Genomic DNA, 12,233 nt, shown 5'->3' with positions numbered 1-12,233 from the left:
TGACGAGAGGGATCTGTGCTATATTGCTCTTGGCAGCATCCCTTTTAATTAGTTTCATCTGTGAGCGTTTGTCTGTCTGCACTTAAAGCTTCTCTGAGCCATGCCTCCAACAGCTGACCTCTCCCAGCCTGTTCTGAAGGGATTCAGTCACGGGGACTTTCTGAACTGCTCGTTATGGCTGCAGTAAACGGTTTGGAAACCAGCCCTCATTGTGCATTTGCTGTAGAGCGAGCTGGGAACTGAGGGAGACTGGTTTGAAGACACACTGACTCAGGCCCTGCTTCAGAGGCCAGATTTAGGTCATCATGTCCTGGCTAACACAGGATTAGTCCCTGGTGTCATCTGACGCTTCAGTCTGGAAGCAATGTGAAGGCTGAGCCATTTGTTCTGCCCCTCTGGTCCGTTCACTGGAGCTTCACGCTCCTCGGAGAGATGATGCTGTAGGGAACCACCGGCAGCCCAAGTGGGGGGTACAAGGGAGCTCTCCTCCGAGGGAACTCACTTGGATAATCTTAGTCCAGAGTGTGGTCAGTGAAGCAAACAAGGATTGCAGCCCCTCCATGGCTTCATTCTGCTTCAGCAAATGGAGTGAGCCATCTCGTACAGCTGGGGCTCTGAGAGGCTGGGCTTGATGGAAGGAGCTCAGGGGGTCCCAGCCAGCCGCTTGGTTGTATTGCTCTAATTAAAACACTAAATGGAAACTTGCAGCAGGGAGTGAGCTGCTCCCAACACTGCCTACAGAGTCAGGAGTGCTGCTCACACTCGGCCAGCACCAGAACCAGGTCTGCAGCCCTGCCCTGGGATCCACGCTTCTCTCACCACTGTATCCACAGCATGCTTAAAGCTGGGAGAGCAGAATGAACTGTGCTTCCTGCACCCCTGGAAGGTTAAAATGGCAGATGCTGTAGCGTGGGGGGAGGTGGTGGGGAAAAGGTCAGGGGGGAAGTGCTGGGGAAAAGGAGCCCAGCATTTCTAAATCTCTCCTTGGCTCAGAAGTTCTGTTGTTCGCCTTTTGTGAGGAAAAGCAAGAGAACGCTGTAATAAACAGGCTTAGTCCAACAGTGTCCCACTCAGCTGCTTCCCTGAGGCCACGCCAGCGTGTCACGGAGAGCATGCCAGCATGTAGGCGCCACATACACAACCCGATGCTGTAGCTCTCCTGGGATCCCTCACTTTCTGCAGAGTTGACACTGGAGGATGGGGCACTGGGGAGAGGATAGAGAATCCTCTGAAAAGCAGGTGAACCATCACTGAGCCTTGACCTTGCTTTGACAGGTAAATGACCCAGCACTGAGACCCACCGGCCTTTACTGCAACCAGCTTTCCTCCACTGACCGTTTGAAAACAGAAGCAGACGGGGCGCAGGTCAGTAAGAAACTGCTAAGCACAGACCCATCTGAGGTACAAAGAGATGTTTGGCCTGTGGGTTGGTCACCTCAGTAACTGTAAACTTCTTGCACTTGTATCAGCGGCTTTGGCTTCCGGGATGGTTTCTGTAGCGGCAGAGAATAAATTGCAGGGCTCAGCCCAGTAGGGCCTTCTATTTTCTGTGTAGTGTAGAGCTGGAATCTGCATTCGATGACAACGACCTGCCTCAGAAATCTTGCTTTATTCTCCTACTCTGATTTAAGCCGGCATGGATCAAAGCTCGTTGCTCTGGCAGGAAGGGTAAGTGTCCCCAGCAGTGTGGGGAGCGCAGTGAGCTGAGCTAGAAAAGTAATTGGACATCGGAGAGATGGGAGTCGCTAAAATCCTTATCGGCTCCGAGGCTGGCCCCAGGTACAATGACAAACGAGAGACGTTTCTGTTTGCTTGCTCGTAGAATGATGTTAATGGGAACATTGGCAGTCAGAATCCTCGTCTCCGTGACCCAATGCGCTGATCATGAGCCCCTTCATAATATACCAGTGTGCACTTAGTGCCGCGTTGGGAGTTGTCTGAGCTCGATTGCAGTTGACCCATTCAGTCTGTTCAGAGAAAGGGGCTCAGCACTTTCTGCAAATCAGGCCCTTTTAAGGTGTCTCAAGTTGAAAACCCAAAATAACTAGCAACTTTTGAGTATCTTGGGCCAAGTATTGCCACTCTGCCTTGCACTCTGGCCAGTTTCAGCCAGAGCATGCACCTGGCCAGCAGTCTGGAAGGAGCCAGCATTCTACCAGTCTGTTTAGAGATGACATGTTCTGCTTCAATATGAAGTTCTCTTTGTTCCCCCGTTTGCTGGTGAACTCTAACTGCACCTCCTGTGCCGCTCTTGTGTTCAGTCCTCTGCTTGCCTAGGGCAAGGAATTTTGGGCTTTTGATGGGCTTATAAAAGAGCATCAAACAGTATACATTTCTCAGTAGCATTATCCTTAAAGAGGGTGGGTGAGTAGATTTTTGCCCCTGGGCTGGTTACCGTGTTCAAAATGGGTAGTAGACATACTTAAAACAAAATAAAAGTGATGTGCCTCCTTGTGTGTTATTAATAACCTATTAAGTATTACAAATCAATTGTACCTGTCACCAACGATGCTGCTTGGTTTGTATTTTTTCATTTTGCTCAGTTTGGACAATGAAAATCAACTCATCAATTTCACACTTTTAATTTCCTGGTCCGTTTCACTTTGTGGTTCTTATGCATTAGCAGGATACTGCAGTGTTTGATTTGCAAAGACTGTAGGGAAATGTTAACACTCAAACAAAACAAATCCTATTTTTACTGGAATAAATAAAGAAGGAAAATGTGTCCTACCTTTAGGTTCTGTGACACTTCAATTTTAGACCTAACTCTACCTTGGTATTGTCCTTTTGATATTCCCTTGCAGCGAGTGGGATGCCATGGTGTACCCTATTCAGCAGCATAGCATAAGCATTCTACCTTGTGCCTCTGGTCTATTTCGCTGCAATTGAAGGGGTTCAGCAGTATTAAAACAGGAGAGAGATTGGTTTCCAGCCTTTAATACTGTGCTCCCCTCAGAGCAGGTGTCACGGACAAGGTGGCTCTCAACACAGAGTGATGGCTGGCCGGCAGCTGGAGACATGGGAATGCCAATTTTAATTTTTTTTTTTTTAATGAAAAACATGTGAATCTTTCAGAGCTCTGATCCAAATGAGTGCAGTAGTTTTCTTTTTATAGGAAAAGAAGACAGAAGAGTTCTTCTCTGTGGTGACTACAGACTAGAGGAATTCTCTAGTGAGTTTCCACTTCACGTAGTACCCAGTCCATAAGCCAAGGGGCCTGTTCCTTTTTCCCTCTAAAAATCTCTCTTGTCTTTTGTGTCCCAGCAGGTACAACAGGTTCAGGTGTTTGCTGACGTGCAGTGTACAGTGAATCTGGTAGGCGGAGACCCTTACCTGAACCAGCCTGGTCCAGTGGGCTCGCAGAAAAGCACGACAGGTCCTCAGACCCCTCAGGCCCAGCAGAAGAGCCTCCTTCAGCAGCTACTGACTGAATAACTGCTTTTAAAGGAATGTGAAATTTAAATAATAAGACATACAGAGATATATAAATATATATATATTATATATTTTTCTGAGATTTTTGATATCTCAAACTGCAGCCATTCTTCAGCTCGTAGTGTTTGGAGCAAAAGTTTTTTTTGTTTTGGGGTTGTTATTTTCTTTTTGTCCTTCGGGTGGTTTTTGTTTGTTTGTTTGTTTTTGTAAAAGGCGTTGGATGTTGGCAAAGCAACAAGGCAGGACAGTCGGTTTCTTGAGCCAAAATTACAGATGATTCTTATTTTTGTAATCAGTTGCTGGCATCTTACTCCAGACGAAGGTTTCTCGGGGAAGTGGGGAAGGGGATGGAGGAAGAAGCGAGTTGAAAGAGACTGCTTCGGAAGGAGGACGATCATCTCAGTTTCAGCTGGATCTGTCACTGATTCGTGTCTCAGCCCAGTGGGAAGGTGGGGAATTGACACCAGACTTCTATCAGAAAGGCTGTTTTTATTCATGCTTAAAAAACCCAAACACCTTTTCTCCCTTCTGCCCCAGTCCGCTTGTGCGTACAATCAGCTTTTTCTAGCAATCGTGAGTTTGTCAGTTTTAAAGAAAAACAGAGAGTATTTTGACCCACCATTTTCCCCATGTTTTATGCTGGTGTTTAAAGCCTCCTAGCGAGAGAGGCCACAATGTGTATATTACATCGGGGGAAAACAATAATAAAAAAAACAAAAAAAAAAGAACAGTTTGGGGGGAAAAGCTGCAATAATTTTTAGGGGGAAGGATGGGGAGGAGGGGGGAGGGTTCTGTCAATTGTAGATAAAAATTTTCTGATTAAATATTAAATAAAATTAAGCAGTTGGTTTTTTCTGCTTTGATTGTGCTTAACAGCTGAGGTAGCTTAAACTATTTAAAATAATAATAAAAATAATGAAAATTCAACTCTCTGATGGGAGATAGCTTATTTTTTTCCCCCTCAAACCTGTCACTGTACATAGCTCTGATCTCTTGTGTAAATTTTGTTTTCTTCCTTTAGCTGCGATCGCTCTTAATATCACCGCTTTTTATTTGATTTATTATTTTTTTCCCTTTTTCTAAAATTATGCTGGTGTGTGGAAAATGTATAGCTTTGTTGACTGAATTTGCAAGAGATAAAAACAAAGAAATCGAGATGACAGCTAACGTTGTACTGCTTTCTGATGACTGTGCTATTATGTGGATTTTCCCTCTCTTGCGGTTGGAGGTGGATGGGGCAGGTCTAGTTTTCAGAGGTACTGAGCATTCATTGCTCCCACTAGTCCATAGGAGCTGCAGGAGCGCTCAGCACTTCTGGAAATTGGCCCTCTAAGCTCCGAAGCACTAGTTCATTCTGCCCCACAGAACAGCCTGGTCCAGCTCCAGTGGGAGGCTTGGCTCTACCAAAAGCCCACAGGGGGTGTTGTAGTTGCCACCACTAGAGAGAAGAAGGGTTCCTCCTCCTGCCCTGCCACTCAGGCAGTCACCAGTAAAATGGGCGATGTGAACCGAAGGCAAGTCTGCGAAGCTCTCAGCTTGAGCCCAAAGGGGTCTAAGCCAGTTAGAGAATGTGTCCCTCTTCTCCCAGAGGGGGAAAGACCAGAACTTTCAATACAGACCAGGAATGCCCCAGCCATTAGTGTCACTCCCCGAGGAAATACACTCAATTCCCTGTGACCACAGCCAGAAGCTGTTCAAGGAGATTTCTTCACCACATTTGACTTGAGATCCAAACCTCCATATCCCCTCCCCATGCAGGATTTTTTCCAATCACAGATGGGGAACTGCATGTCCGGTTCTGTGCACCAATGGTCATCCTAATATCGACACCTTGCAGCTCCCCCAAGCTGAGTGTGATGAACAAAGGCACCCTCAGACAAGAAGGGATCTGTGATAGCCCGTGTAGGAGACTGGCTAATGAAATCTGGAGCAGAAATGGCAGCTCCATCCAGGACGCTAGAAGTCTTCCAAACTATAGGGGCTCTGGCCATCTGGACTCAGGTGATATGATACCACACTCTCGTAGGAGGAGTTGCTTTGTGCCAGGAGAGGTATATCGAAATCATGGATCTGATGAGAGAGCCAGTCCAACACTCACAGTATTCACTGTGTCCAGGTGGTGTGAGCCTTATTGGGATGCTAGTTCCCTACCTCACCAGGGACTGCAGCGTATGTATTCATGCTACAACAGTACATGGCACATTACAAGACAGAGGCACCCTGCTGAAATAAGTATGAGCCTCAGACTGTGCAGGGGGAAGAGCTGACAGAAGTGAATTCCCTTTGGATCTATTCCCCTACATTCAATCACTGGGGCAAGCTTTAGAATGTGGGGCAGCTAAGAGAGACACCATAGTACAGAGCCAGTGCCATTCAGATGCCTGGTGCCACACGTACACTGTCCTCTCTGTGGGCAGAGCCAAGAAGTTCTTCAATGGGAACCCTGTCTCAGTATATACATGGCTGCTGCCCTGTCAGCTCCTTAAACCAAGGATTTCCCATGCCTCCTTATTCATGCCCTACCCTCCACTTCCTGTACTGCTCCTGGTTGTACAGGAAACCTAAAGAGGCACAGCTGCAGGACAAGAACGGTGCTTCTAGTGCAAGGCCATCCATACAGAATGCTCGCCAGTCCTCACACAGGGGCTGCCGTGTCCAGAACTGCAGAAGGTATTCAGGCAACTATGCAAAAAGCCACATGTCTGAGTCCTGTCAAAAGCTCATGGGGTAAAGTTTGGGTCATGTTCTGTGTGAAGACCAAGGAATCCCAGCTAAGAGCCTGGTAGGATTCTTTGTTAGCCCAACCCAGAACATTAGACCAAGGGTCAATTTCTGAACTCCCCTGTGGAGCCTAAAGTTGGTATTAGATAGAGACACTAGCCTTATCCCCACTGCATGTGGAATACCTCTGGGATTTCTAGCCCTTCCTTGCCTAACCATCAAAACCACTTCCACAGCCTCCCTAGCCTCAGCGATGAAGGCAGAAGACTAGCCTTTTTAGTTCTCCACAGGGCCTTTTCCTTGCTTAGCCTCCAAGTTTCATCTAGCACTAGAGATCTTGCCAAGTTTTCAGCTCAAGGAACCAAAGAAGTCCCTACAATTTCCATGCGTCAATGGAGCTGAATGGATTTTAGTTTGAACTGAAGTTACAGAGCCCAGATGGGTAGAATGCCCAGGGCAAATTAGGGCTCCCTTCTAGAAGGGTGAAGCAGTCTGATGGCTGAGCAGCTAAGAATTTCCATATGCAGCTTCACCTAACACTGAGGAAGGATGGCCTTGTAGTTAAAGGCACAGGCCTGGGTTCCTGGCTCTGCTGCAGGTTTCCTATGCAGCCTTGGTGGATTACAGTATCTGACTAACTTCCTAGGAGAAACAGCTCTTTAATCTAGTGGAGAAAGGTAACACAAGAACTGATGGCTGGAAGCTGAAGCCAGACCCATTCAAATTAAACAAAAGGCGCAAATTTGTACCAGGGAAGGGGATTAGTCATTGGAACAAACTACCAAGGAATGTGGTGGATTCTCTTCAAATCAAGACTGGCTACCTGACGGGAAGATTTGCTTTAGCCAAGCGGAAGTTACTAAATTCAGTACAGGGGTAACTGGGTGAAATGTAATGGCCGGTGCTATCCAGGAGGTCAGACTAGATGATCTGATGGTCCCTTCTGGCCTTAGAATCTATGAATCTGAAATCACCTAGGCCCAAATTGTCAAAAGCAGCCTCTAATGCTGAGAGCCTGGATTGTGGGGCTGCTAGGGCGGGATTCCAGTGGGCCTGCAGTGCTTAATGACCTGCGTTGGTGTTTGAGTGCTGAGCGCCTCTGAACATCCAACCCTGGGTGTCTAAAATGGGGCTCCTAAAAAACAGACACACCCAAAATTAAAGGCCACTTTTTGAAAATGTGGACCTTAATCTCTCGGCCTCAGTTTCCCCATCTATTAAGGTAAATGTATTCTGTGCATTGCAGTACCACCCACCACGTGCTAGGTGCTGTCAATACACAGCTCCCTGCCCCCAATAAGCTCACAATCTAAGAAACCAAGCCACATCCGTGAGGGTGGGGGAGATGGATAAAAAAATGCAGGCAGAATAAAGACCACCACTCCCAAATGCGTACCTCAACTGGCTGATCTGTGGGCAATGTGGCAGAAATGGGTCTCGAGGGATCTGCAGGAGTGTTGATGTGCTATCTGTTTCCCCAGGATGTTGTGAAGCTACACTTGTCAGGCTGGAGATTTGCAGGCCCTGGATGGAAAGTGCTATAGAAGGAATGATGATGATTATCGTCAATCTACGATGGCTATTAATACAGTGCTAGTCCTCTTATCTCCGCTCTTACTATATGCTGCTGCTATTGTACCTAGAACTCATCTGTCTGGACCAGTGGCAACTCAAATCCCAGCAAGAACATGTTGCCTGGTAAAATCCCAATGTTTCTGGAACTTGGGGTCCCAATCCAGAACCTGGCCCTAGGTTTAGTAGTCAACAAGCCAGAGAGGTTAGAGAAGGATTTTTCCCTTTCTCCGTCTGCTTCATAAGGCTAAGGAAGATCTCAATGGGAGAAGAGAGGGGGTGGACACAGATGATAAAGAAGAGGGTACCCAAAAAGTTCTGTGATAGTTGGTGGCTCTGCCTGATTAACAGGTGTCAGGTGGGAGCTGATACAGTGGCTGGATTAGGGGCTTCCCATTCAATCTCCAGATGAAAGCTACTCTTGCCTTTTAGATGCTGTGGTCAGTTGCCACTGCTGTCTGGAAGGATCTGTGTCTGGTACCTGCATGTGTGACATCAGTGCGCGCTTTCCCCAGCCCTCCATTTCCTCTGGCATGGCCAAAGCCTAGTGACCAAAGGAATTTCCAAACGCTGCCTCAATTCCTATGCTGTAGTGTAGGAGTGCGTTCTGTGGGGTCGTAGGAGGGGGGTGAGAAATATAAATACCATTCAGCTCATGTCCTTTCCTAGTTCTGCCTTGAGCTACTCAGGTGTGAACAGTTCCTGTAGGGCACCCCATTGCTCGCTGAGTTCAGTGTCCTGTGTGCAAAACACCCATGGGAGCTCAGCGAACTTGGTAATTAAAACCAGCTGTGAGCAGCAGTTCCTTGCCCAGGCCCGTTTTAAGGATCTGAGATAAGATACCAGTAGTGCGGGGGCTGGGCTTATCTTTTAACACAGCTGTAAATAACCATCTCATGGTGATGTGTGCACACACAGTGCAGTTCCTTGCTGACTTGTCTCTCTGCACTGGTCTCTTTCCAGTCCTGTTGGACACCTGCCCCAGAAGGCAGCGTAGTCTAATGATTAGTGTGTTGGGGGGGGGGGGTTCAGGATTCTTGCATTCCAGCCCCAGCTGTGCTACTGACCAAAGCGGGAGACAGGTGGCAGGCAACCAGAAACCAGTGTCCACAGGGGCCCACACCCATTATATGTGCCAACCTACCCAGTTCAGAGCAGTCTCGTTTCCTGGCCAATCAGCCATCTTTAAAAAACATATTTCATTTTGTTTGGCATTTCATGACTGCAACATGGCACTGCATGTGCACGATACTGTGTGGTGCTAACACCAAAATGCCTCCAGACCTAGTTGGCAGCTAGAAATGCATCTTAGGATCTCTAACGCGAGACATGATTATGAAGACTGCTGCCCAGAGGAAGTGTATAAATGCAAAAAACCAACAGATCCTTGGCATAGGTCCCAGAAACTGTTTGGCCAAGCTCTGGAATATAAAGACACTAAGAATATACTTTGATTCCAGCTAAGTAGGTGCTATTCTACAGAAACCATTCAAGTATTCAGTCATCGCAACATATGCTGATGAATTGGTATTGAATCCCACCGACAGATCCAGCAGTAACACCAAGAAACAATTCCCTCCCTAAGAGTCAATACAGCTTCTTACCCCTTCACGCCACAGCAACAGATTAAGATTTGTGAGCAGAAGCCCCAATGCTCTAATTGGATTTGTGCAGGCAGACCACTACACCGGAGCAAATATAGCAGCAGGATTGGAGGCCCTAATGATCATTAGGCATAAGGTGCCAATGAAATGGTGCTGCAGCCCTCTCCCAGTGGGTCTTTTTGCGTCAATGGAGGCTCCTGACAATAACAGATCTGTGCTAGAAAGCCCAGTTTTCATTGCTGAAACCTTCAGAGGAGTGGCCCAGCTTCAGAGGGGAGATTATCAGGGTCAACAAAGACATCATGGATTTAATGGCCCAATCCTTGAACTAATTAGTGAACAGAAGTGGCTAGGGGTATTTTCACTGGGGTTGTTTGGATAAAATTGCACACTACCCCAATCAATAATTTATGTAATATAATTACTTATGTGCAAATAATGTATATTTGCACATTTTACTGTTTTCTTTTACCAGGAAACACTCTTCCCCCCCACCCCACCCCATCCCACCCCACTTTGCCACAGTTCTGATCATTAAAAAATTAAAATCCAGATCTTAGGGTGAGAGGCAGCTGTTTCGCAGCAGAGCCCACGTGGTTGCTGGCTGTTTTTTCCTCATAGAAGACATAATTTCTCTCTCTGCTGCCTGCATGTTTTTTTGAATTCAGGAACTAGTTTAAACTAGGTGGGTGTTGGATTTTTTTTTTTAACTTGTTTGCAAGTGATCGAAGTGTGAGAACGTAGTGGAATAAATAGAGGAACAAATTCTAGGGATGTAAGTAAAAAAAATTAATTTTGCTTTCTGGTCACTTACGAAAAATCTATCTGCTCTGCTGGTTTCCCTCTATTCTATAAAATAAAAAGCACCATCATATTCTTCTGGCATGGCCCCAAACACTGTACTAAGAGGGGGATGAGGTGAAATGGTTTGGACCATTACCAGAAAATGCTGTAGGACTTATTAAGAAGTTGACTGTCAAGTTTTAATGTGCCCTTGGTTTCCACTGTGATTTTAAAGGAGGACCTGAAAAAGGCAGAAAACAGTGGGTTTTTGCCCCTTCTTGCTTCTTTATGATGTAAAGGGAAGACCTGAAAGATTGTTGGTTTGGATTCCTTTTATATTTATTTGGCTGCTCATTGTTTACGCTATAAATTCAGGTCTTGTCTGGCCTGTTTCTCCTGAGCAACTCTATGGAAGACTGGAGAATTTATGAGATTATGTAAGAAACAATGCAGATGTAACTAGATTAAGAGGGGGAAATTATTTCTAATGAGACTGTTTAACTCCTCATAAGAAACAAATTGGAAGAAAAGCTCTTTTCTTAAAATTAATCTCACACGCCCACGCCCACACTTCTACTTCTCCTTTAATTAAGGGCTCAGAGAGCTCCCAATCCACAGATCTGAATCCACCACGGAAAAAAGTTTGACATGCCTGATATTTAAGATAAAAAGCAAGGAGATATATAACCTTCTTAAAGGGTTTAAACACCCCCTCCCCCCCCACACACACACAGAACACCTTTCAGGTAAAGAAGTGCTCAAACCTATGTTTTCCCCTTAGGTCACCTTTAAAAATAGCTAGGGCTGCCTGGAAATGGACACTTGTAAAACCCCACAAATTCCTAGACTTGCCACCAACCCAGGTAGAGATGTCACAGCTTCATCCTTTAATTAGTTAACAATGTTTGTAAAGCACTTTAGAGCTGAAGCAAGCCTCACAAAAGTGCTGAGTAATAATAATGATACTCATCTGGCCCATCGCTTCCTCTTAATCAAGGGGAAATAATTATTTTAATGTTCATGCTCCAAGGAAAACGTATGTATGCAATCTTAGGGGGAACCAACTGATTGGTACTGGAGTCTGAGGCCTTGTCTATACTAGCAAACTCCATAGTTATAAGAACAGGAGTACTTGTTGCACCTTAGAGACTAACAAATAAATAAATTTGTTAGTCTCTAAGGTGCCACAAGTACTCCTGTTCTTTTTGCGAATGCAGGCTAACACGGCTGCTACTCTGAATCCATAGTTATAGTTCATCCCTTGTGCGGCCCCTGCAGAGGGAAACCATAATGTAGATGGCGTGACATGGGTAATCACACCAGAATCTTGTCTATACTGAGGATTCCACCATTGCTCTCAGGATGGAGCTGCACCAGGGTGAATTACAGCTACGGGGTTCACCTGTTTGAAGTACTGATGACTCTCGGGCTTCATTCACTCATAGGCCTAGTGATGGACACTGCTCTGGGTCACCATGTAAAACTGGAGTAACTCCACTGAAGTGATGCTGGATTTATGCCAGTGCAAAGGGGTAGTCTGTAATCCTGTTTGTATGTCTCTGGCCACCTTGCTGCTAGTGCCCTAGCTTTAAAAAAATAAAAACATGGCTCAAAGCAAGTTCTCCATTTGGGACTCAGAAGAAATGTCCAAGCTTTTAAATGCACAGTTGTCTCTGCTCTGGAAGCTGTGTTGTGCTGGCCCTGGGTTGGGGCTGGACAATGTTAACTGTCTAGTTCGGGGAAGACAGCTCCTGAGCTCTGCAACCAGTCGTGGCACTGTATTAAAAGATCTGAGTGGGCAGGGGACAGTGGTTGTACATCTTGTCTGAACAATGGTGCCTTTAGTTCCATGCTTGGGTTTAGTATTGACTCAGTGAGGAGGGCATCAAGGACATCACTCTGCCTGACCCCAGTGGGATGCTGTCCCTAGCTGCCATGGCATAAAATGAGCCGATGGCCCTAGTCCTGTTCAGCAGCACTTCCAAACCATTCTCAAACATCTCAGAAGCTTTAACGTGCACTGTGATTAAACGGCAACAATGCTTTAGAAATGCATGGGTGAAAGCAGGGGCAATGCCTATTACATAGCTTCAGTAGCAGCACTGGGGGTCCTGCAGG

The 12,233-nt window shown here is 46.2% G+C and overlaps 1 protein-coding gene across 10 annotated transcripts in view; it reads left to right on the top strand.

Moving 5' to 3' along the window:
• NCOA1 (nuclear receptor coactivator 1) overlaps positions 1-4,538 on the top strand; it is a 351,754-nt gene extending 347,216 nt beyond the window's left edge. For 3 of the 10 annotated variants that reach the window (XM_084623423.1, XM_084623425.1, XM_084623426.1), the window contains 2 exons: positions 1,276-1,365; positions 3,265-4,536. In XM_084623423.1, the coding sequence (XP_084479549.1) occupies positions 1,276-1,365; positions 3,265-3,435 (261 nt within the window). In that variant the 3' untranslated portion in view covers positions 3,436-4,536. Of the gene's footprint in view, positions 1-1,275; positions 1,366-3,115; positions 3,173-3,264 lie in introns of all 10 variants that reach the window. The other 7 variants (XM_084623431.1, XM_084623424.1, XM_084623432.1 and 4 more) reach the window with 6 other exon arrangements.
• Positions 4,539-12,233: the final 7,695 nt, after the last annotated feature.

This window comes from Lepidochelys olivacea (genome assembly GCF_965140295.1).
Source record: "Lepidochelys olivacea isolate rLepOli2 genome assembly, chromosome: 3".
Classification (NCBI taxonomy): domain Eukaryota; kingdom Metazoa; phylum Chordata; order Testudines; family Cheloniidae; genus Lepidochelys; species Lepidochelys olivacea.
This window is presented reverse-complemented; position numbering and strand designations above follow the sequence as displayed.